Source organism: Oncorhynchus nerka, linkage group LG8 (assembly GCF_034236695.1).
Source record: "Oncorhynchus nerka isolate Pitt River linkage group LG8, Oner_Uvic_2.0, whole genome shotgun sequence".
NCBI lineage: Eukaryota > Metazoa > Chordata > Actinopteri > Salmoniformes > Salmonidae > Oncorhynchus > Oncorhynchus nerka.
In genome coordinates this window covers 49,795,038-49,821,202 of record NC_088403.1, presented here as the reverse complement: position 1 = coordinate 49,821,202, position 26,165 = coordinate 49,795,038, and the positions used below count along the sequence as shown (strand labels likewise).

At 42.9% G+C, this 26,165-nt stretch overlaps 1 protein-coding gene across 1 annotated transcript; it reads left to right on the top strand.

Moving 5' to 3' along the window:
• Positions 1 to 5,044: 5,044 nt before the first annotated feature.
• On the top strand, positions 5,045 to 23,750 carry LOC115133770 (calpain-5-like). The gene is made up of 6 exons (XM_029667253.2): positions 5,045 to 5,518; positions 6,007 to 6,129; positions 21,567 to 21,763; positions 21,961 to 22,079; positions 22,687 to 22,823; positions 22,977 to 23,750. Exons 1-6 carry the CDS (start codon positions 5,045 to 5,047, stop codon positions 23,151 to 23,153), a joined length of 1,227 nt encoding a protein of 408 aa, XP_029523113.2. The 3' UTR covers positions 23,154 to 23,750.
• The last annotated feature ends 2,415 nt before the right edge of the window (positions 23,751 to 26,165 follow it).

Sequence of the window (26,165 nt, the reverse complement as noted above, 5' to 3'; positions counted from 1 at the left end):
AATCAGGAACATTCAATGTCATCTTCGTAAGCAACTCCAGTGTATATTTGGGCTTGTGTTTTAGGTAATTGTCCAGCTGAAAGATACATTTGTCTCCCAGCGTCTGTTGGAAAGTAAACCAAGTTTTCCTCTAGGATTTTGCCTGTTCTTAGCTCTATTCTGTTTATTTTTATCCTAAAGAAACACTCCCTAGTCCTTGCCAAAGACAAGGATACCCATAACAGTATGCAACCACCACCATGCTTGAAACTATGAAGAGTGGTACTCAGTGATGTGTTGGATTTGCCTCAAACACAACACTTTGCATTCAGGATTTTTTTTTGCACTATTACTTTAGTGCCTTATTGCGAACAGGATGCATGTTTTGGAATATTTTTTATTGTGTACAGGCTTCCTACTTTTCACTCTGTCATTTATGGCAGTATTGTGGAGTAACTACAATGTTGTTGATCCATATTCAGTTATCTCCCATCACTGCCATTCAACTCTGTAGCTATTTTAAAATCAATTTTGGCCTCATGGTGAAATCCCTGAATGGTTTCCTTCCTCTCTGGCAACTGAGTTAGGATGAGCGCCTGTGTCTTTGTCGTGACTGGGTGAGTATTGATACACCAGCCAAAGTGTAATTAATAACGGAACCATTCTTTCTCTATAGACACCAATAGAATGAGAGGACTTTGTAACATCATGTTCTAACTACTGAAATGAGCAGACATTCTGTTCGCTGTTCCCCCCCCTCTCCTCTCTCAATCCCCATCTTTTTCTCTCTCAATCCCGGTCTCCACGTTTTCTCTCTCACCCTCAGTATGCCAGAGAGAGTGTGTTGGTTCCAGGGGCAGAGTTACCACAAGCTGAAGAGGGCATGTCTGCAGCGGGGCAAGCTTTTCAAGGATCCCCTCTTTCCCCCATCCGCACTGTCACTCTTCTACAAACGAGCCCCACCCCCTGGACTCACATGGAAAAGACCACGGGTGAGCGGATCGGGGATGGGACGGAGGGGGAAGGTGGGGTAGAGAGAGATGGAGTGAGGCAGTGAAAGAGTGGACGAGGGTGAGAGATAGAAGTGGAAAACAGAGGTAAAATCATACACAGACAAAAATACCAAAATAAACACACACAAAAAAAGAAAAAAAAGAGAGAGAAGCGGCACCAGAACAGAATTTTTCATCAAAATCAATCACTTGCTTTCTCTCTTCCTCTACAACCACACACACACACACACACACACTTTAGAACGTCTGGACTCCCCTTTGTGCCCTTTCCCAGGAGGCACCCGTTTAAGTCCCCAGTCTAATTCTAGTCGTCCACTCAGCAGGTTTTACTCCAGATATAGTTCATTAAAGCCTTTCTAACAGACCAGAGGCGTCAGGACAGTGTAACCCAACGCCGACGGGAGTGTGTGGCGCGTGTCGCAGATTTGGACCTGAATATGACCAGGGTTTCAGTGTGTGTTTATAAAAGCATCACCTGATGATTTAAATAGCATGTGTTTGTGATGACGAGTGGAGAAGGGCTGTGTAGTGGTGGTGTAGCTTCAAGGGTGGCTGTTTATTGGACATCAGGTTGTGGTTGTAGTCTTTCTTAAGTATACATAGAAGATATACAAAAAAACAAAAACAATATGAGGAACGAAATGTTCCTATAGGTCAGATTTTTGTTGTTCATTGCATTAATCGATAGAATACCGGACTGCACAGGTATTCTCTTTTCTCACTGGAGTGTGGGGGGGCTAACCACAAAGGGTTAATGGGATTGTGTTCCTAATGCTCTGCACAGGTAATTTAAGCCTGCATCCAACAGGAGTCGAATGATAGGATGACATCTGTCACCTCACTTTGCAGTGAGACATACGCACTTGGACTCCTGTATACACACAAACGCACACACACACTTGCACACACTCTCACCAGCATTCATGCACGTGTACACCACACACACACATGAACAAGACGCTTGGACACTCTGAAATTCCTTCCTCAGCTATCATAACTGTTATAAAATCCGTTCAGCATCATATTTCATACAGTACTTAGCTTGAACATGATGTCATCTAAGGGGAAATTGAGTTCATAACTTTTCTAGAGTTACATGTTTACAGGTTGTGACCTGTGTGTGTAGTAGTGCGTTTGTGTGTGTGTGTGATAGTGTTGAACTATTCTTGTGGGGACTTCCAGTCCCCACAAGATTAGGAAACAAACAAAAAATTTACCAACTGGGGACATTTTGTTAGTCACCACAAGGTCAAATGCTATTTCTAGGGGGTTTAGGGTTAAGGTTAGAATTAGTGTTAGGGTTAGAATTACGTTAAGTGTTAGGGATAGGACCTAGGGTTAGGTTTCGGGTTAGGGTTAGGAGCTGTGTTTAGGGTTAAGGTTAGGTTTTTGGTTTAAGGTTAGGGTTAGGGTAAGAGTACGGGTTAGGTTTAGGATTATGAGCATAGACTGGATTGACACTTGTCCTGACAAAAACACTGACACCATGTCAAGATAAACTAGATTGAATAGGCTTACTGTACTGTACTCTACTGTATGTTGCACCCAATTTACTGCTGATCTTGGAGTATGCATATGTTAACATGTTATTGTGTATCTGTATTGAGTCTCTCTCTCTCTCTCTCTCTCTCTCTCTCTCTCAGGAACTGTGTAAGGACCCTCGTCTCTTTGTGGACAGGATCAGCACATGGGACCAGCACCAAGGCAGCTTAGGTAACTGCTGGATGGTGGCAGCCACTTCCTGTCTGGCCTCGGAGCCATCGCTGTGGAAGAAGGTGAGGGGTCAAAGGGCAGAGGCCAAATCCCTATAGGTCACATTCAGTGATTTACTTCCTGGTCACTGATTTCATATTCATTTTACCGAAGAAGTCTTAACGATATGTTTCTTATAGCTGAATCAGACATGTTAGTGCTGGGCTGGAATAAAAGCCTGCACACTCCGTAGCTCTGAACGACCAGGAAGCTGGCCGCCTCTGTACTAACACATTCAAGTACCCCAAAACCTGTGTTCAATTTGATTGGTCTAAACCACCAGGTGATTCCTGATCACGTGGAACAAGAGTGGAAGCCCAAGCGTCCGGACCTGTACGCCGGAATCTTCCACTTCCGCTTCTGGCGGCTTGGCCGCTGGACAGACGTGGTGGTGGACGACCTCCTTCCGGTCAGCGAGGACGGAACGCTGCTCTTCTGCCGCTCAGCCACGCCACGGGAGTTCTGGAGCAGCCTGTTGGAGAAGGCCTACGCCAAGTGAGACTTTACACTGTACTAAAGCCAAGACACAGCTGAGAGATTAGATTTCAGGTTGGCTAGGAGGAGGCTTGTTAATCACTCAATCAGTATTCATTTATTGTCCCAATTGCACGGAGTAATTTTAGATATAATGAACACAGTATCCACCACACAGTATACACTACACAGTATACACTACACAGTATACACTACACAGTATACACCACACAGTGTACACCACACAGTGTACACTACACAGTATCCACCACACAGTATTCACCACAGTGTACACCACACAGTGTACTGTACACCACACAGTATACACCACAGTGACCACACTTGACAAAATAAACCAGTAGCTAGTCAACATTCTTTCCTTATCCTCACCCATTTAACATTTCTTCAGTCTTCCAACCCTTTCCTCCCCTCTTCCTCTTCCCCAGGTTGAATGGCTGCTATGAGGCATTAGAAGGCGGTAACACGGCGGAGGCCCTCATAGACTTCACAGGGGGGGTGTCGGAGCCCCTATGCCTGGACAGGGAGGCCCTCACCCTGCACCCCGACCAGAGGAGGGCGCTGTTCCAGACCCTGGCCAAGGCCCACGGGTGCAAAGCCCTCATCACCTGCTCTATACGGGTCAGTGACCAATACACTTTTCCCTGCATAACCACAGTCCTAGGATCAGCTTACCCTTCTCTCCACAGCGTAACAGTAACCATGTGTTGGGAAGATTTTCAATTGACCTTAGATCAGTGAATTAGTACTGAGGCCTCAAAATCTAGGCTTGTGCCAACCTGCCCTAGAAGGGTTATGAACGTGTGCATTCAGGGTGGTCATGAATGGTTTGGGATTGGGCCAGAGAGCTTCTATGAATGTTGTCCTACCAGAGAGATTACCTCTACCTACTGTACAGCAGCGGGTTATAGAGAGACAGGTGGCTACATAGTGGCTGTGTTGGGCACAGTCCAGCATTAACAATGCTAACACTTACATTTACTGTAGTACAGAATGCGTTAGAATGGCACTGAATGCTATCTATCCTGTCACGCCTCTTTCTGTCCTTTCACTCCAGACACATGCCTCTATTGATTAATGATCTGTATTGTTCATTGTGTAGTTGTAGTATACTGCAAGATTCCAATTATACACATCAGGGTTGCCTTCATAGAGTGCCTTTGGTGTGTATTGGTATTAGTGTATCTGTATTGAGTCTCTCTCTCACTCTCTCTACAGCCAGCGGAGGGAGAGAGAGTAGAGTCGGTGCTAGACTGTGGTCTGGTGCGGGGCCATGCCTACGGTATCACCGCGGTGAGGAAGGTGCGTCTGGGGAAGCGGTCACTGCTGACTGGCCGCTGTAGCGGGACGTCCCGTCTCGGCATGGTGCGCATGAGGAACCCCTGGGGTACAGCCGACTTTACCGGGCCCTGGAGTCAGGGGTGAGGGGGAACCGTTACTGCTGTTCTAGTCTATCAGGATACGGTATATTCATCAAAGAACTATAGGCCAAGGGTTGTCCCTTTTGGGTAATGTCAAAAATCAGGAACGGACTAGAAACAAGGTTTTGACTATTTGGTCCATTGACATAGAGCTACTTTGCACCCCCTTCAGGTCTCAGCAGTGGAAGCAGGTTGGTCGTGGTGAGAGGGAGAAGATGGGCCTCATTGTCAGAGATGTGGGAGAGTTCTGGTAAAGACATATAGTAAAATAAGCATCACTCTTTTGACAGAAAACAATGCTCAAATCATTAAACAAGTCACTACAAATACACTACAATTCCTGTTGAAAAACTAAAAAGATACTTTTTCACATCCCCTTCCCTCAGGATGGAGTTTGAGGATTTCTGCCGATACTTCACAGATGTGGTGGTGTGTCGTCTGGTAGAACGAGCCCTGCTGTGGCCCAACACCCACTGGAGAGAGGTTCGCTGCCATGGGGAGTGGGTCCCAGCCCCCAACAGTACCGGAGCAACCCCCGCCACCCTCCTCCCCGGCCGCCAGGCATCCAACCTCGGGAAGAACACAGCCAAGCCTGGGGAGGTGAGCCAGACTCCGCGAGGGGACCGGAAGGAGGCAAGATTGGGGAAGAGACGGAGAAGTGGAGGAGGAGAAGGAGGAGGCGGTGGAGGGAGAGAGAAGGTGGCTGTAGCGAAGAAGGGGGGGGGGGAGAAGACAAAGAGGAAGGAGGAGAGTGTGAAGAAGGAGGGAGAGGTGGATGGACGGTGGGATAAACACATGGATAAGAGGAGTAGGTGTGGAGGATGCATCAACCACAAAGACACCTTTCTACACAACCCCCAGGTGAGTTTACACTATATATTTCTACACGACAATCAAGTGAGCCTACACTATAGCTAAATTTATGCCCATAGCAACTGGTTAAATGGTTCCAGGGCAAGGTTCAGTCCACTCAGAGTCTGTTTGGTAATGACCAGTAGTTATATTCTGACGGTAGTGATAAACATATTATTTATGTTCAGAGAACTACACTCAGTATGATAGTATAGTATCTCATTATATAGTATGCTTATACCTCAAGCATGTAAATAATTTGTGTTGCTATAACTGTAAGGACTCAACATGTACTATTTTGGCAACTGCTGCAATCTTAATGGTGTAGAAATAGACCTGTGAAAGCCTATTCATAGGGGTGCAGTTGGGAAACAACATTGCTAAGCTAAAAACAACATGGCTGACACTAAGCTATATTAGTGTTACTGCTATTCTAGGGACGCTCTGCCTCCCTTCTGCCCCCCCTTCTATCTCTTACCCCACCTCTCCCACTACAGTTCATGTTTGAGGTACAGGGAAAGGAGGATGAGGTGTTGATCTGTCTGCAGCAGGAGGACAGGAGGATAAAGAGGAAGGATGGAGGAGGAGCGAATCTGCCCATCGGCTTTGAGGTGCTGAGGGTGAGTCACAGGCAATGTTCCCTCTAAGCTGGAAGCGTGCCATGCAGAAGAAATATTAGCCCGCGCAGAGAAGCACGAGATTGAACTTCCCTGTTAGGTAACACTATCAATATTTCCCTTTACTGTGGGAATTGTGATCGAATCAATGCAACATACCGAAACAAAACAAACTGCGCAAGATTTAATATACAAAAATAATTATGGAAGAGATTTTGTTGTAGGCTTGAATAAGCTAAGTAGCCAATAGGCAAAGGGTAACATAATTTGTCTGATTCTCTGTAATAATGGTATGGGAATAATAATTCATTTTATTTTGTGAAGTGGTTTCTTGCATCAAACAACACAACAATATTTTCAGTCACCTCCTTGTCTGAAGGACAAGTGGATAAACAGATTAATGTCAAGCCCTGCATGTTTTCTTTAAAAGTTTCATGAAATGTAGTTTTACATTGAACACCACACATTGGCTTCTACTGTGGGCTGAACGATAGAACAGCTATTTCCATTTTTGTTTTGGATGGGAGGCCACTCTGGTAGGCCTACATTACGATCAAATAGCCACAGCAGCCTACTTGACCACTGTTAAAATGACCTTAAAGTGGGTACAGCCTCAGTGTTCACAGTAAACATGCGGCGGAAGTTTCATAGAATTTTCACAATGTCCAAGTTTGCGCTCAGCAGACCGTAGAATGCTATAGTACACACAAGGTGTGTGTGTGTGAGTGTGTGGACGTGTTTAACTATTCTAATGGGGACCATATGGATTCTTTAGACACTCAGAACAGTGAAAAAATGCATGCTGATGGAAAATAGAGCCACTCTACAAAGTATTACGAACCCAAACACAGTGGGGAACAATGGGCTAGGGATTTATAAAATAATGATTATATTAATAATGATAACGCTATTATTATTTTCAATGAAGTTCTGATTTAATCTCTTCAGTGTTTGTTGAAAAAACTCCAATCAGGTCTCTAGCTAGCTAAGTCAAGCTTTGGCTAGGTAATCAGAAGCTAGATAAAGGCACCTGCCATTCACCTGCCATTCAACTGGCAAACATTTTGAGTGACAGTGGAATCAACCAATCACATTTTGACTTAATGGGTGGGACCGTTTTTACAAAAACGTATGGAAACTTCTGCCTTCTTGAAGGCCAACAGGTCACTGCGCAATAGCGAGCAGTAGTTTTCCCACCTTCTAGCTAGCTAGCTTTCGTTGTCTGCTAGTTTGCAGCGGCTGCAGCAGGTGTTATCAAAGAAGATGTTGTTGCTAATTTGTTAGCTTCTCCCTTTTCAAGATTACGTTTCAACAAGAAGTTTTTAAAAAATCTGACAAGCAACCAATTAAATATGTCCATTTTCAATTTTTCATAAATTAGAATGTTTGTAAATTACGTAGTATACTAAGACATTTGTGAAAATAATATAGTAACAGAGTGGGAAAGTGGCCTTGCATTTGAACAATTAATAGACATTGGCGTTAATAAAACTGAATAAAAACATCTGTCTTGACCAGGACCAGAGTATACACAGACCGGTGTGCTATAGCCATTCATAGCTACATTAAGCCTTAATACAGACCATCCATTTGCCACACGGGCCTGCCATCATTCACTTAGAACTGAACTAGGATGTTTACATGTCAACTAGAGCGTTCTTGACTAAGTATTACTTTTTTTGCCTACGTTTACTGACACTTTCAGTTTGTGTTGCTCATTTGTAAATTCCTCAGTTGTTCTGCGCTATGGCACACAGACGAGAGTGCTCTGAAATTGGAGTAGATAGCCAGAGTGCATTTGCGAACGCAAGACATATGTTACCTGGATAACAGTTCAAGTTCTTGCTGGCTAACCAAATGACACCTGCATCTCTAGCTGTGTATAGCCACTGAAAAAAGAAATGAGGGGTAAAAATCAGTCACTCACCTACTCCATGACATCCTCCTAGCACCTGGCTAGCTAGCTAGGCTCCGTGTTTTTAGCATTCCCAGCCTTGGTTACATTCATCTTTTTTTGTCCAGAAAATGTTGTCATTGCAACTGAAACAGTGCATCCCGAATAGAGGCAGCAAACAATGTACCAGGCCAGCTGTGGTTTACAACCTGATAGCAATATTTTTTGGACTATCAAGAAATGTATTGGTGAATTGTATTAATCATTCATTGAATTGCATCCATCTTTTCTGCCAACAATGCCTTAGTGTACGTCATGGAAGGTTGAGTCAAATATAACCTATTTTTAAAACCTCTTATGAAGTTGGTTTTGTAGCATAAACTGGGAATTTGATATTTGTTACTGATGTTACGATTGACAGTTTGTTTAATATCTGCAAAGTAGTTAAAACGCTGTCAGTTACACTTTAAACTTTAGGTCACTGGTTACTTTGTGTGCTAAACATGAAATGTATTTTGCAATGGGAAGTAATAGTTGTGCATTTCGATTGATAAATGCTTAATGATTGTGCTTTTGTATTCTTATCATTGGGATTTACTGGCTTCGTATGTCCGAGTTTATGGACTGCTTATCTTTTAACATCATGCTGTGTGTGACTCCCGTCTTTCCATCGGCCCTATGCAGTGGTGTTAGTGGTGCCTGGAGAAGTGGGTATACTCTAATTTTGACAAAAGTTCCCAAAGGCCTGCCCAGCGTAAGAAAGGCACCTCATGTGAAAAAAAAAAATGTTTTTCAATGAGTTGTCCTATATCTTTTTCAGATTTTCACTCTCAAAATTACATTTTTTTTGTATAGAACAAAGACAACATTTGATGGTCTAAATCCACAACAGTGATTAAACCACATCTGATTGGAGCCCATCCATGTCTACGCCCCTGATGCTAACAGCACATCATGACAATTGCGCATTACAAATAGTCTACTAACCAAGACTTCGGATGAAACTTTTTCAATACCTGGTTTGTATACCCATTGGTAGATATCATAAATTGAAATGTCTTTCCTACCCTACCAGCTATCAATGTCATTCTTTGTGAGCCACTACATGCCAAAACCAGTTGAGGACTGCACACTCTTTCTGCCTGCAGATTATATTCCCCTGGATCTAGGCTATGTGTGCGGCGGGCATGTGAATATATTTCACGTGCTTTGCGATTGTGTAGACTACTTTGTGCATGATTTCTCTAATTGTACTGCATAATTGATAAGTCGTATCCCAGGTAGAAAAAAATGGTTTCATAAAGGGTTTTTTCGGTGTTGGATTGGTTGTCTAAACATTCTGAATGCATTCAGATAAACGATCAGTTTTGGTTAAAGTGTAGGGGGACAGATTATGTTTTGGAAACATTTGTCATAGGTGTCATCAACGTTTGGTAAACATTGGCATTAGTGTCATTTACAACATTGGCTATTAGTTCTCTTTTAAACTTGAATGAACAGCCAAACGTTGGTAATAGGTGTATTTTACTACTTTTAGTAAAGTACTACTTTACTATTTTATTACTATTTCCCTTTCTTTTTACCACTGGACACATTTAATCAAATCGCTGGAGTTACAAAATGTCCTCTTTAGTCAAAAAGCATTCAGGTCAAATCTGTGCTTGTGCTCCTTCTCTCTCCTGGGCTTCTGTCTCTTGGGCTTCCATCTCTCTCCATTATTTCAGGTGCTGTCGTCTGAAACAAGGTAACCTGAGTGTTAAAACTACTCACTGGACCAATAACATTTATTTTAGGGGCACAGTTAACTCGTGCTCTCTCACACCATTTGGGCACACCGATCTCTTTCTGTTTATCGGCGACTCTGTCACAAAGCCTGGAGTGGTGGGTGCGGAGTCAAGCAGAGAGTAGAGAATAATGCGGACACTGGACTTTATTACGGCCTCCAAATTAAACGGCCAAAACAACAGGCGAATAATCAAAAATGGTCCAACCCAACACAGGGCACAAACAGACAGGAACACTACACGCAACAACCTCGACTAACAGAAAACAAGCCCGCACAATAACAGGCGGGCCTAACAGGCTTAAATAGTCCTGAATCAAAACAAAAATAAGAGACAGGTGCAACCAATAAGACATAACAAACAGAAAAGGAAAAGGGGATCGGTGGCAGCTAGTAGACCGGCGACGACGACCGCCGAGCGCCACCCGAACAGGCAGGGGAGCCACCCTCGGTGGGAGTCGTGACAGACTCTCTTTTCTCTGGAGACAGATGTGTCAATTTTGACAAGTAACGTTATAGAAGAAGAAAGTTACCTAGCATTATGGGATAGTGGTGAAGTAAACAAACATGGCTGTACCCACGAAGTGCGTACGTGGCAAACGTTGGAATAAGTTTCAAATACATTTATTTATAAATGTTTATTTTGAAACCTACTGAAAACGTTCATAAACGTTGGCCAGGAGTTCCTTCTCGTACGTGTCAAACAGTTTCAAATCCCAACCTATTGGCTATGTTGGAATAGGTTTCAAATAAATTTATTTTGAAACATTCATTTTGAAACCTCCTGACAACGTCTAGAAACGTTGGCCAAGAGTTCTCTTTCATACGTGTCAAACAGTACCAAATCGAGGAGCACGTGATGCCGCGGAGCTGAGCAGACGTTGACAAACCAAGCTCTTCAAAGTTATTCCATTATTACCAAAATAACAACGTTGAAACAATATTCTAACATCGGCTGATAAATTGTCAAGTACTTACCTTCCCAAAGAGCCTTGGACCTCCGGCCAAGAGGCAAGAAGGACGACCTAAACGTAGTTGATTCCCAAGATAACACTACAGCTAGCAAGGTTCGCTGCTCTGGCCCCCCAATGGTGGAACAAACTCCCTCACAACGCCAGGACAGCGGAGTCAATCACCACCTTCCGGAGACACCTGAAACCCCACCTCTTTAAGGAATACCTAGGATAGGATAAAGTAATCCTTCTCACCCCCCCCCCCCTTAAAAGATTTAGATGCACTATTGTAAAGTGGCTGTTCCACTGGATGTCATAAGGTGAATGCACCAATTTGTAAGTCGCTCTGGATAAGAGCGTCTGCTAAATGACTTAAATGTAAAATGTAAAATTAGCATTAGCCCTCATAACTCAGACGACAGTTCCAGACTGTTGCTCTCGGCCTCTTGCGAGCCTGCCGACATGCTGGCTACTCTCCTCCGGGAAATCAGAATGGTAACAAAGGTCTTTCTCTGAAAATTGGCAAGAAATCGGCTGAACTCCATTCTTCCATTGACGACCTGAAATCCTCCATGAATGATCTCCTTTTGAGAACGACTGAGGCAGAGTTGCGCATTAGCACAGTTGAAGATACCATTACTCGACATGACCAGGTTCTAATACAACTGTAGAAGGACAATGCCTACCTGAAAAACAAGGTAGACCAGATGGAGAACCAGAGCAGACATAGCAATATCTGTGTGGTGGGATTGAAAGAGGACAGCGAGGGCCATGACCCGGTCTGTTTCTTCACTCATTGGATCCCGGATGTCCTAGGCATAATCAACTTCACCAAGCCATTGGAAATCGAATGCGCCCACAGAACATCCGCCCCCGAAACCACGGGCCAGATGAGCCCTCACGAGCTGGCCTGATCAGGTTCCTCCGTTTCCAGGACAGAGAGAAGATACTACAACTCGCAAGAGCCAAAGGGTACATCACCATCGATGGCAAGAGGGTCAGCCATTTCCCGGATATGAGCGCGGATCTCGCCAGACGTCGCAAGCAGTTCAGACCTGCCGCCAAAGCACTGAAGGAGAAGAACCTCACCGGCTACCTCATCCACCCTGCGCAGATGAAAGTTCAGTACAAAGGCCGAAGCCGTCTCTTCAACACACCGGGAGAAGTGTTCACTTTTCTCAAAGAACTGAACCGGGTCTGAATCAGGATGGTCTCTCTGGGGGATACAGTTTGTTTGTTTTTCTTTTCCGTGCTGTCCTGGGACTGAACTGCTGATCTCTTCTTGGAATTTGGATCCATTTACCCCGCTATCCGGTCACTATAATTGATTTGTACATTTTCAACTAACCGTTTTTTCCCCAGGGTGAGTCCTATTACATTTACAGGAGAGTATATTTTGGTTTAGTCAATATCCACTAGGCGAAGCAAATTAGTGGGCTTAGGCCCACTTCTCCCCCCCATTTATGTTTCTCCTCTCCTGAAAAAGACTCAAGCAGCCCTTACTGTGGGCAGTAGATATTCAGCCATAAACGTCTATTCACAACGTTTGTTTTCAACTTAGAGAGCTCGCAGGTTTTAGTTTACGCCAAAGTTTAGCTAGTAAGAGCAAGATGGATAGCGAGCAACAACGTATCTCTACAAGTGTATTCATGTTTGATTGTTGGGATTGTGGTTTTAGTCTGACAACCCCGGGTGGGGTTTCTGTTTTTTTTTTTTTTCTATGTTTATTATTTTTCCTTCCTAAAGAGACACATAGGTCACTTCAGTGTTCAAACTAAAGTTGAATATATATATGAGATTACATATAAGAGATTTCCATTTGGTTATATATTTTAAACCCAACCTATGCTTAATCCACTAAAATATGTCACATTCAACGTAAAAGGTCTTAACAGCCCGATTAAGAGGAAAAGAGTCTATACACACCTTACGAAATTAAAGGCTGACATTGTGTTTTTACAGGAAACACATCTTACAGCCAGTGAACACAAGGAATTGAAGAGGGAATGGGTAGGACAATTTTTTGCGTCCTCTTTTAACTCCAAAGCAAGAGGAACTGCAATTTTACTGCAAAAGTAGACACATCCCCTTCTGCGTCAACAACACCATCTCTGATCCCTCGTGCAGGTTTTTTTTTGGTGTAGGGGCATACATTTTCGGAGTCTTGGACCCTATTGAATATTTATGCTCCTAACTTCGATGATCATATGTTTATTCAGAATGTCTTCCTTCAGGTCGCTCAAGCACCACCAGGATGGCTATTGGCTGGAGGAGATTTAAATGTTTGTTTAGATACATTTCTTGATAGGTCCTCTGATAAACCCTCACTTCTTACCAAAGCCGGCAAGCTCACCATGTCATTCATGAAAGATCTTAATTTGCTAGACATCTGGAGACAGTTGCACCCACAGGATAGGGACTACTCTTTTTATTCACACCCACACAACACACACACACGCATAGATAACTTTTTACTATCGACCCAACCATTTTATAGTGTTAGATATCAAGTATCTCCCCAGATTGTTTAGTGACCATTATCCTCTGGTATTATCAATCTCCATTCCTACCAAGGAGCATATAGATGGAGACTAAAATCTACACTCCTGAAGCAACCTGATTTTGTGCATTCATCAAAGAGCAGATCAATATTTTTACTTTGACAAACAGCCCCTCCGCTCCTGACAGTTTCATTCTTTGGGACACATTGAAAGCCTATCTGAGGGGACAGATCATTTCCTATACTAAAGGGTTGAAGAGAAAACACGGTGCGGAACTGAATGCCCTTGAATCTGAAATCTCTGAGCTAGAGAAGACCTACCAAAGAGGCCCAACTAAATATCTATACAGGCTTTTGATAAATAAAAAACTGAAATATAATACTCTGAACACATATCAGGCTGAGAGGGCCATCACTAAATCAAATCAGCGTTACTACGAGCTTGGAGAGAAAGCACACAAAGTATTGGCATGGCAACTGAATGCAGAGGAAAGTAGAGGGCAATTAATGCTATAGAAACTCTTACTCATGAGATATCTTTCGACCCTACTGAAATTAATGATACTTTTAAGAAATAACACGAAGACCTCTACACTTTCCAATCAAGCAATGATCTATCAGAGATCAACTCCTTTCTCTCCTCTCTCAACATCCCATGCCTGTCAGAGGAAGACAGAGAGCGCCTGAGTGAACAGTTCTCAGTTCCTGAATTGTTGGAGGCAATTAAATCCTTACCGTCTAATAAATCACCTGGGGAGGATGGCTTCCATCCAGAGTTCTATAAAGTATTTAGGGAGCTGTTGGTCCCCTACCTTATGGAAGTACTTAAAAAGCCAGGGAAGACAACTGCTCTCCAGAGTCTTTCTCTCAAGCAGTGATTACTGTAATTCACAAGAAAGGGAAAAACCCGCTAAAGTGCGCCTCCTATAGACCAATCTCTCTCCTGAACACAGCTTGTAAACTGGTCACCAAGATGCTATCTAAGAGAGTGGAGTCATGTCTTCCCCTGTTGGTCAACCCGGATCAGACTGGCTTCATAATTAATAGATTGTCCTCCCATAATCTCAGAAGGTTCTTTGATATAATTCACCTTGCTAACAAAAACAAAAGACCTAGTGTCGCAGTCTCCCTCGACGCTGAAAAGGCCTTTGATAGGGTTGAATGGCCATACCTCTTTCGCGTCTTGGAAAAGTTTGGTTTAGGTACCGTGTTTTTAAGTTTGATAAAATCACTCTACAAATCTTCTATAGCTAGGATTGCTACCAATGGGATTACTTCCTCCTCTTTCCCTCTCTATAGGGGGAATAGACAAGGTTGCCTAATTATCCCCCACCTCTTTGCCCTCGCCATTGTTGTGTCTTTGGCTATGCCGGATTAAGTGATGTGACATGCTATTCTATAAAATAATTTCTCCGTAATTAATATCACCTGATTGAGCTAATCATGAAAATGTAATTAACTAGAGAGTCGGGCACCACAAAATAATATTTGTAGAGCTGTTATCTTCCGAATAAACTCTTGAAGACCTAGTAATATTTTACATCAATAGCAGTCAATATCAATCGTCATCTTAATTCAGTCTCATCTGAAAGTTGTAAATTCTTGGTTATCTGCACGAACCCTGGCTAACAATCTGAATCAGCAATACAAAATTGGGTTTAATCATTTATTTACTAAATACCTAACTAATCACACAGAATTACACATACACATAATTAAATCATAACTTGATTACAAATTACGTCATAAAGGAAAACATCCCTAGCGGGCGGAACAGATATGACAGCTTGTTACACAAAGGAAAAGGGCTGGGTTTGAGTGAAAGAGCGAGAAGACTGAGGAACAAAGAGAGAAGCTGTGCTATCGTAAATACAGTATCTCATGCATTCTAAATTACCACCCATTTGGAAAAGGAAAATGCAATAAACATTTACTCTGAGCTGCGCTTCGGTAGGTTGGTGGTAGATGGAAGGCCGTGTTGCCCAACCGAGTCCTGTCTCCTTTGAAGAATGTCTCTGCTGGTAAATTGAATACATTGTAGTAACGCCGTTGTGTGGTAGACGGGATACTCTGTCTGTTCCTTCCTAACCTACATTTGCAGCTGCGGTTGCTAACTCAACGGCTAGGAGGTATCACTTCTGTAGTGAATAATAGTTCAAAGTTCATACCATTCGCAACCAAAGCTCCCACTGATGTTGGCTTCATTCTGTAGTTCTTATCTGAACCATTCTGACATCGGACCGTCGTCCTACATCCTCGGGAAACAGAAAGTTATATTGTCGTCAAGGGCTTATATAGGAAGGGAGAGGAGGGTGTGTTTGAAAAGTTTTATAGCCCATGTCCCTTCACAGGGCGGGCCACTGATTGAGCAGCCCTATCTTATGAAAATCCAAATCTCTCATTTTAGTAGTTAAAATCACATTTCATCCCATCACAAATAATTTCATATTCAAACATTTAAATTGAACAACAATTCTATGTGAATCCGATAACTCTGATGTGTAGACTTTCCACTGTAGAGTTTATATCATCTTATCATTGAGAATGTCTCAGATGAAAACCGAACTGACATCATATTCATTAAGTACCACCGCATATGTTCAATTGGTCGCATTACCAGAATATAGTTAATTTCCCCCCACCTTCTGATGTTCCCCAAATCTCTATGTTAACGAAGGGTTTTGCAAAAGTAACCTTAGTAGGGTAGAGAGAGGGAAAAGGGGGAAGAGGTATTTATGACTGTCATAAACCTAACCCCCAGGCCAACGTCATGACACCATCGAACTGTTGACTGAGGCTATTAGAACGTCCCCTGACATACATGGCTTTGAGGTGGGCCCCCATACCCACAAGTTATCACTCTTTGCGGACGACCTTATCTTATTTCTAACGAACCCAGAACAATCCCTCTCTCACTTGCAGATCCTACTACAGTGTTATAGTTCTTTCTCTGGATATAAGGTCAATTTTGATAAAAGCGAAATCTTACCGTTGTCTGTCTTTGACCACCATACCATCAAGCACAAGTTTCCATTTAGATGGTCGCCTATGGCTTTACATATTTGGGTATAATGGTGAACGGTAACCTGAAGAACCTCTATAAAATCAAATCAAATCAAATTTTATTTGTCACATACACATGGTTAGCAGATGTTAATGCGAGTGTAGCGAAATGCTTGTGCTTCTAGTTCCGACAATGCAGTGATAACCAACAAGTAATCTAACTAACAATTCCAAAACTACTGTCTTATACACAGTGTAAGGGGATAAGGAATATGTACATAAGGATATATGAATGAGTGATGGTACAGAGCAGCATACAGTAGATGGTATCGAGTACAGTATATACATATGAGATGAGTATGTAGACAAAGTAAACAAAGTGGCATAGTTAAAGTGGCTAGTGACATAAGAATGCAGTCGATGATCTAGAGTACAGTATATACATATGCATATGAGATGAATAATGTAGGGTAAGTAACATTATATAAGGTAGCATTGTTTAAAGTGGCTAGTGATATATTTACATCATTTCCCATCAATTCCCATTATTAAAGTGGCTGGAGTTGGGTCAGTGTCAATGACAGTGTGTTGGCAGCAGCCACTCAATGTTAGTGGTGGCTGTTTAACAGTCTGATGGCCTTGAGATAGAAGCTGTTTTTCAGTCTCTCGGTCCCAGCTTTGATGCACCTGTACTGACCTCGCCTTCTGGATGATAGCGGGGTGAACAGGCAGTGGTTCGGGTGGTTGATGTCCTTGATGATCTTTATGGCCTTCCTGTAACATCGGGTGGTGTAGGTGTCCTGGAGGGCAGGTAGTTTGCCCCCGGTGATGCGTTGTGCAGACCTCACTACCCTCTGGAGAGCCTTACGGTTGAGGGCGGAGCAGTTGCCGTACCAGGCGGTGATACATCCCGCCAGGATGCTCTCGATTGTGCATCTGTAGAAGTTTGTGAGTGCTTTTGGTGACAAGCCGAATTTCTTCAGCCTCCTGAGGTTGAAGAGGCGCTGCTGCGCCTTCTTCACGACGCTGTCAGTGTGAGTGGACCAATTCAGTTTGTCTGTGATGTGTATGCCGAGGAACTTAAAACTTGCTACCCTCTCCACTACTGATCCATCGATGTGGATAGGGTGGTGTTCCCTCTGCTGTTTCCTGAAGTCCACAATCATCTCCTTAGTTTTGTTGACGTTGAGTGTGAGGTTATTTTCCTGACACCACACTCCGAGGGCCCTCACCTCCTCCCTGTAGGCCGTCTCGTCGTTGTTGGTAATCAAGCCTACCACTGTTGTGTCGTCCGCAAACTTGATGATTGAGTTGGAGGCGTGCATGGCCACGCAGTCGTGGGTGAACAGGGAGTACAGGAGAGGGCTCAGAACGCACCCTTGTGGGGCCCCGTGTTGAGGATCAGCGGGAGGAGATGTTGTTGCCTACCCTCACCACCTGGGGGCGGCCCGTCAGGAAGTCCAGTACCCAGTTGCACAGGGGCGGGGTCGAGACCCAGGGTCTCGAGCTTGATGACGAGCTTGGAGGGTACTATGGTGTTGAATGCCGAGCTGTAGTCGATGAACAGCATTCTCACATAGGTATTCCTCTTGTCCAGGTGGATTAGGGCAGTGTGCAGTGTGGTTGAGATTGCATCGTCTGTGGACCTATTTGGGCGGTAAGCAAATTGGAGTGGGTCTAGGGTGTCAGGTAGGGTGGAGGTGATATGGTCCTTGACTAGTCTCTCAAAGCACTTCATGATGACGGAAGTGAGTGCTACGGGCGGTAGTCGTTTAGCTCAGTTACCTTAGCTTTCTTGGGAACAGGAACAATGGTGGCCCTCTTGAAGCATGTGGGAACAGCAGACTGGTATAGGGATTGATTGAATATGTCCGTAAACACACCGCCAGCTGGTCTGCGCATGCTCTGAGGCGCGGCTGGGGATGCCGTCTGGGCCTGCAGCCTTGCGAGGGTTAACTCGTTTAAATGTCTTACTCACCTCGGCTGCAGTGAAGGAGAGACCGCATGTTTTCGTTGCAGGCCGTGTCAGTGGCACTGTATTGTCCTCAAAGCGGGCAAAAAGTTATTTAGTCTGCCTGGGAGCAAGACATCCTGGTCCGTGACTGGGCTGGGTTTCTTCTTGTAGTCCGTGATTGACTGTAGACCCTGCCACATGCCTCTTGTGTCTGAGCCATTGAATTGAGATTCCACTTTGTCTCTGTACTGACGCTTAGCTTGTTTAATAGCCTTGCGGAGGGAATAGCTGCATTGTTTATATTCGGACATATTACCAGACACCTTGCCCTGATTAAAAGCAGTGGTTCGCGCTTTCAGTTTCACGCGAATGCTGCCATCAATCCACGGTTTCTGGTTTGGGAATGTTTTTATCGTTGCTATGGGAACGACATCTTCGACGCACGTTCTAATGAACTCGCACACCGAATCAGCGTATTCGTCAATATTTCCATCTGACGCAATACGAAACATGTCCCAGTCCACGTGATGGAAGCAGTCTTGGAGTGTGGAGTCAGCTTGGTCTGACCAGCGTTGGACAGACCTCAGCGTGGGAGCCTCTTGTTTTAGTTTCTGCCTGTAGGCAGGGATCAGCAAAATGGAGTCGTGGTCAGCTTTTCCGAAAGGGGGCGGGGCAGGGCCTTATATGCGTCGGAAGTTAGAGTAACAATGATCCAAGGTTTTACCACCCCTGGTTGCGCAATCGATATGCTGGTAAAATTTAGGGAGTCTTGTTTTCAGATTAGCTTTGTTAAAATCCCCAGCTACAATGAATGCAGCCTCCGGATAAATGGTTTCCAGTTTGCAAAGAGTTAAATAAAGTTCGTTCAGAGCCATCGATGTGTCTGCTTGGGGGATATATACGGCTGTGATTATAATCGAGGAGAATTCTCTTGGAAGATAATGCGGTCTACATTTGATTGTGAGGAATTCTAAATCAGGTGAACAGAAGGATTTGAGTTCCTGTATGTTTCCTTCATCACACCATGTCTCGTTAGTCATGAGGCATACGCCCCGCCACTCTTCTTACCAGAAAGATGTTTGTTTCTGTCGGCGCGATGCGTGGAGAAACCCGTTGGCTGCACCGCATCGGATAGCGTCTTCCCAGTAAGCCATGTTTCTGTGAAGCAGAGAACGTTGCAGTCTCTGATGTCCCTCTGGAATGCTACCCTTGCTCGGATTTCGTCAACCTTGTTGTCAAGAGACTGGACATTGGCAAGAAGAATGCTGGGGAGTGGTGCGCGATGTGCCCTTTTTCGGAGTCTGACCAGAACACCGCCTCGTTTCCCTCTTTTTCGGAGTCGTTTCCTTGGGTCGCTGCATGCGATCCATTCCGTTGTCCTGTTTGTAAGGCAGAACACCGGATCCGCGTCGCGGAAAACATATTCTTGGTCGTACTGATGGTGAGTTGGCGCTGATCTTATATTCAGTAGTTCTTCTCGACTGTATGTAATGAAACCTAAGATGACCTGGGGTACTAATGTAAGAAATAACACGTAAAAAAACAAAAAACTGCATAGTTTCCTAGGAACGCGAAGCGAGGCGGCCATCTCAGTCGGCGCCGCTATAAACTCAATCTGTCGCTAAATGTTGCTGCTGACCTTGTGCGACAGCAAGCCTTTTCCTTTTGGACAAAAATATGGAGAGTTATGAGAGAGAGTTATTTATGAAAACTGGGTGTTTTGCAAATGTTGAACTTACAATATGGCTACTAATACTGGAAAAGCATTAAGCATTTCCCAATCGAAATGTACAACGATTACTTCCCATTGCAAAATGCATTTCATGTTTAGCACACAAAGTAACCAGTGACCTAAAGTTTAAAGTGTAACTGACAGCGTTTTAACTACTTTGCAGATATTAAACAAACTGACAATCATAACATCAGTAACAAATATCAAATTTCCAGTTCATGCTACAAAACCAACTTCATAAGAGGTTTTAAAAATAGGTTATATTTGACTCAACCTTCCATGACGTACACTAAGGCATTGTTGGCAGAAAAGATGGATGCAGTTCAATGGATGATTAATACAATTCACCAATACATTTCTTGATAGTACAAAAAATATTGCTATCAGGTTGTAAACCACAGCTGGCCTGGTACATTGTTTGCTGCCTCCATTCGGGAAGCAAGTACAGGGAGTGAATTTAATAAATAATGGAACATTGAACGAAACAAGAAACACGAATAGCGTACAGACAGGAAACACAGAAACAGAGTCAGTAACGCCCGGGGAAAGATCCAAAGGGAGGGACAGATATAGGGGAAGTAATCAGAAAGGTGATGCGCCGAGACCGGGAGCAGGAGTAGATTTGACAGTAGACATCATGAAAAACTACAAATCCCTGCAAGCTCCTTAAGTCATATCTAGCTGACACCTTTGCTAACAGGTATTGTAAACTTGCACAAGACAGTTCACAGAAATGTCCATTACATTTTTTTTGCCAATTTATCAGTCAAGCACACCTACTCATTCAAGGGTTTTTCATTATTTTACTATTTCCTATATTGTAGAATAATAGTGAAATAACTATGAAATAACACATGGAATTTATGTAGTAACCAAAAAAGTGCTAAACAAATCAAAATATATTTTATATTTAAGATTCTTCAAAGTAGCCACCCTTTGCCTTGATGACAGATTTGCACACTCTTGCATTCCAGGTGACTACCTCAGACAGCTGGTTGAGAGAATGCCAAGAGTGTGTAAAGCTGTCATCAAGGCAAATGGTGGCTGCTTTGAAGAATCTCAAATATAAAACATATTTTAATTGAACACTTTTTTGGTTACTACATGATTCCATGTGTTATTTCATAGTTTTGATGTCTTCCCTATTATTCTACAATGTAGAAAATAGGAAAAATAAAGAAAAACCCTTGAATGAGTATGTGTGTCGAAACGTTTGACTGGTACTGTACATGTAGCTAACATTAGATAGTTAATCCAGAGATTATAACCTTTGCCTCAATTCGGCAGTCTCGTCCAGATCATCATGGCATTTGTAGTTCTTTATGATAGCCACGTTAGCAGCTAATGTAAAAGATATGCAAAACTCCAAACAAAAGAAAGAAGGGAAGCGCTACTAAGGTACACAATAGTAGATTTTGGTAGATAGAAGGGGCTCTTTGGTAAAAGGGGTAAATTGGTCATCAAAAAGAAGGACCAAGGTACTCGTCATGTAATTAAAATGCCTTTATTTGTATGGCATGTTCAATGGATACAAAGTTTATAAACTACATATGTGTGTGCGTATATCATATTTACTGTGCGTTTACCCGCATATTAATTTACTCTCCTCCGTTGTTAACAGGTGGAGGTGAACCGTCTAAGCCGTGTGCAGCGTGTGGTGGAGCAGGCTGCAAGCTCTGTGTACATGGACTCCCGTAGCGTTGCCCTGCGAGTGACCCTGGTCCCCGGCCGCTACGCCCTCCTCCCCACCACCTTTCAACCTAGGGCCACCGGACGCTTTCTGCTACGCCTCTTCTCACATTCACACCTCAGACTCAGGTCAGGCGGAATGGTGTGAATGTTAAGAATGAAGGAATGGAACGTATGTTAGGAAAGAAGGTGTAATGTCAAGTGTGTGTGTGAGATTCCCTGTGCATTTAGCATGTCAGCACTATATAATGATTGATAATATTACTGTCTATCATTCTTCCTCTTTACTACTTTTATTCTCTCTCCCTATATATATATATATATAGTGAGTTGAGACAGGAGTTGCCTGCTCTGTCAGTGTGGCAGTGTTGTCTCCCCCAGTCCAGTGTCGTGACCACTGTCCACCTGCGCCGAGCTTGCGGACTCAGCCAGCCCAAACAGACAGGTAGTGTTACCTCACTGGGGCATTATTAACGTTATCACAACATACATTATCATAAAATACATTATTGTGACATATATTATTATAAACATACATTATCATAACATAGATTATTGTGACATATATTATCGAAACAGATTATTATGAAATGTATTATCATAACATACATTATCATGCTATACATTATCATAACATACAGAACATTAAACATAAATGATCATAAAATACACTATTGTGACATATTAATATAAACATACATTATCATACCATAAATTATTGTGACATATATTATCGAAACAGATTATTATGACATGTATTATCATAACATACATTATCACAGTAAACATTGTTGACAAATTATTATAACTTTATTTATGTATTATGCTATACATTATCTCAACAACAACAAAATTGTGGCATACATTGTCGCTACGAACATTAGTATGACATACATTACCATCCCACGGAATTGTGGCTCATACCAGTAACTGACCACATCATATCTCATTGTATACAAACCTCTATATCCATCTTTCCAAAGAATATGAGACGAAGTCTGACAACACAAGAGTAATTGTCTATGTATGGTGTCTGTATCTGTGTTGTGTAGCACCAGATGTGTATGCTGTGATCTGCTGTGAAGACGACACCATAAGAACACAAGTGTTCAAGGAGGATGGAAATCCAGAGTTCAATATGAGGGCCATTTTCTACAGGAGATACCCAGATGCACACATCAGCATTAAGGTTAGAAACACACACACACACACACAGCTCACAAGGATGATACAGTACCGAGGGCTAGTAGTACTGAGGGCAAATAGTTTTGAGAGAAAACCGTATTGAGGGTGAATACCACTAAGGACAAATGTGTGTGTGTGTGTGTGTGTGTGTGTTTAGTTGTGGAGCCGTGGTCTACTTTGGGACACTCTATTAGGAGGGGCTCGACTCCAGACCGGAGACAGCGAGAGAGAGCGGAGCCAGGGGATTGACCTGCAGGGCGGCCAATCACATTCAGGATACCAGGGATGCATCTATGTGGAAACCTCATCCAGCAAATGCCTGACAGACTTGTGACAGACAGCTGTGGCTTGTCCCACCCTCTATACAACCATGGCAATCACTGCTTTTCTGGATGAAGCAGCGGATTTGAATGAGGATGGATCCAATTCAATAGCTTTGAAGGAAAATAGACATTTGTCTTCGGCTTCCATGAATTACAAAGACAAATACCTCTTTGAATGAAATGTTATGAGAACTCGGAACTACTGCGTTAAGGAACAGAAAAGCACAGTGATCTGTTTGTTGTTCACTACTAGGGCAGAGGAGATCATAAAATCATAAAAATATCCCCTAACGTTACATCTCTGCTGGCCAGACCATGTAAGAGTACAACATTATCCAAAAAACAACAACATTTAAACTGTAAAAATACATTGATTACCAGCTGCCAAGGTTATCTAAGGAATATACATAATATATATAGGTCTACTCTTTTTTAAAGGTGCATAATTTTAGGAAAAACATTTTGATCAATTAAAATGTCATTTTTCTCTACAAACTGATCATTATATAGATGTTTTATTTCACCTTAATATGGTATGCTATATTTTCAAATATTTATTTGAAAAAGATACATATTTCAACGTGGGATTTTGTTTTTTGAATTAATGTGAACAAGAGTATACCCTAACCTGTCTCTTCTTCAGGTTTCAGGTATGACCCAGATGCAGACAGTGTCGATGAAACAAAAGTTTATTTCTAGTCCAGGGGCAGGCAAACGACAGGTCAATGGCAGGCAGAGGTCAGTAATCCAGCGAGGGTACAAAAGGCCCAGAACGGCAGGAGGACTCAGGGTCAGGGCAGGCAGGGGTCAATAATTCAGTGAGGTGGGGCAAGGTATAGAACGGCAGGCAGGGTCAGGGCAGGCAGGGGTCAATAATCCAGAGGGTACAAAAGGTCCAGAACGGCAGGAGGACTCAGGGTCAGGGCAGGCAGGGGTCAATAATTCCGTGAGGTGGGGCAAGGTATAGAACGGCAGAAAGGCTCGGGGTCAGGGCAGGCAGAACGGTCAAAACTGGGAAGGGACATTGCTAAAGTGGGTGTGGACAAAAATATTAATTGTAAAAAAAATATTGAATTGAATGCTAAAAAAAGAATATTGTACACAGTATTATCAAAGACTTTTATAACTAACCAAGATAGACTGGAGACTGTCTTTTCAAATGGGAGCAAACTGGGCTTCCTCTCATCACCATATTTGGTATTTGGTAGAGTGGAAACGCCAATCGGATGCTTCACATTTATACATCTGGTGAAATATCTGTCTCATTGTTCTATCTGCGGTATGATCAACTTAATTACTCCAAATGCAAAGCACTTTGAGGCCAAGTGTTGATTAGAAGGAGTACAAAAGAGAGAAACATTGTATAAAACTTAAAAAATATTTTTTCTGTTGTGAGTAGAGAATTGGGGCAGCTTTATACATTACATTTCTATAGGCCGTTGATGACCAAACCTGGGTTGAAATCTTTCCAATACATTGAGCCTGGAGTGCAAGGTATGAGGGATTTGCACTTTTGAGACTTTTCTATTGGTTCCATTTCAACAGGCAACCTAAATCAATTACAGATACAGTGAATGATTTCAAATAGTATTTGAACGCAGATCTGTTGATGACAAGGCCCATAATACAGCATCCTATGGAATGTTTGTGTCATGGCTCTCTTTCTCCTGAATACCAGTGGTGATTTTAGCATGTCAATCTTGGTGAAGCAAACTCCCCAAATGTTTTGTTGTTGATGCATGCCAACAAAGCCACTACACAACACTACACTAAACAATGCATTCATTGCACTATAACGGTGACAAACGATGCCCACAAACTGTTAGGGCCTACATGAAGCTGTCCCAACAGCAGAGCTTTCTTTTCAGCACCATGGAGTGAATCCTTACCATCACTACACCTGGCTATCAGCGGAGTCTTGTCTAGCAGCAAAACAGTTAATTCAGTCTTATTTACTGTCTTTAAAAAATAGTTATCTGATATGGCTGACTTGCTTAAACAAATGTGGTTTCTACTGACAAATGAGATGTACAAACTATGGCATAAGGAGATGACGAGCAGATAAGAGGCAATCTGTAATTTCGATTAGACATTAATGAGCGAGCTAGGATGGATTTAGTCAATATAATTATGTGTTCAGCACTTTTGACATGTATAGTTACAGAATTCAGAACATGGGCCGTTCTTACAGTATTCTCCCTGTTCACCAAGTCAGAACCGTAGGATATATAAAGGGGGCGTATACAGTGCCTTGCAAAAGTATTCATCCCCCTTGGTGTTTTTCCTATTTTGTTGCATTATAACCTGTAATTTAAATGGATTTTTATTTGGATTGCATGTAATGGACATACACAAAATATGAAGTGAAATGACAAAAATAACTTGTTGTTAAAACGGAAAAGTGGTCTGTGCATATGTATTCAACCCCTTCGCTATGAAGCCCGAAATAAGATCTGGTGCAACCAATAATCTTCAGAAGTCCCACAATTAGTTAGATTGCACACAGGTGGACTTCATTTAAGTGTCACATAATCTTTCACATGATCTCAGTATATATACACCTGTTCTGAAAGGCCCCAGAGCCTGCAACACCACTAAGCAAGGGGCACCACCAAACAAGCGGCACCAAGAAGACCAAGGAGCTCTCCAAACAGGTCAGGGACAAAGTTGTGGAAAAGTACAGATCAGGGTTGAGTTATAAAAAAATATCAGAAACGTTTCTGATATTTTTTTATAACCCAACCCTGATCTGTACTTCTCCACAACTTTGTCCCTGACCTGTTTGGAGAGCTCCTTGGTCTTCTTGGTGCCGCTTGTTTGGTGGTGCCCCTTGCTTAGTGGTGTTGCAGGCTCTGGGGCCTTTCAGAACAGGTGTATATATACTGAGATCATGTGAAAGCACCATTAAATCCATTATTCAAAAATTGAAATAATATGGCACCACAACAAACCTGCCAAGAGAGGGCCGCCCACCAAAACTCACAGACCAGGCAAGGAGGGAATTAATCAGAGAGGCAATAAAG

Coding starts and splice junctions, on each gene's coding strand:
- LOC115133770 (XM_029667253.2), top strand. CDS start 5,045: ATGGAGTTTGAGGATTTCTGCCGATACTTCACAGATGTGGTGGTGTGT. Junction 6,130..21,566: donor TCGGCTTTGAGGTGCTGAGG/GTGAGTCACAGG, acceptor CGTTGTTAACAG/GTGGAGGTGAACCGTCTAAG. Junction 22,080..22,686: donor CAGCCAGCCCAAACAGACAG/GTAGTGTTACCT, acceptor TGTGTTGTGTAG/CACCAGATGTGTATGCTGTG.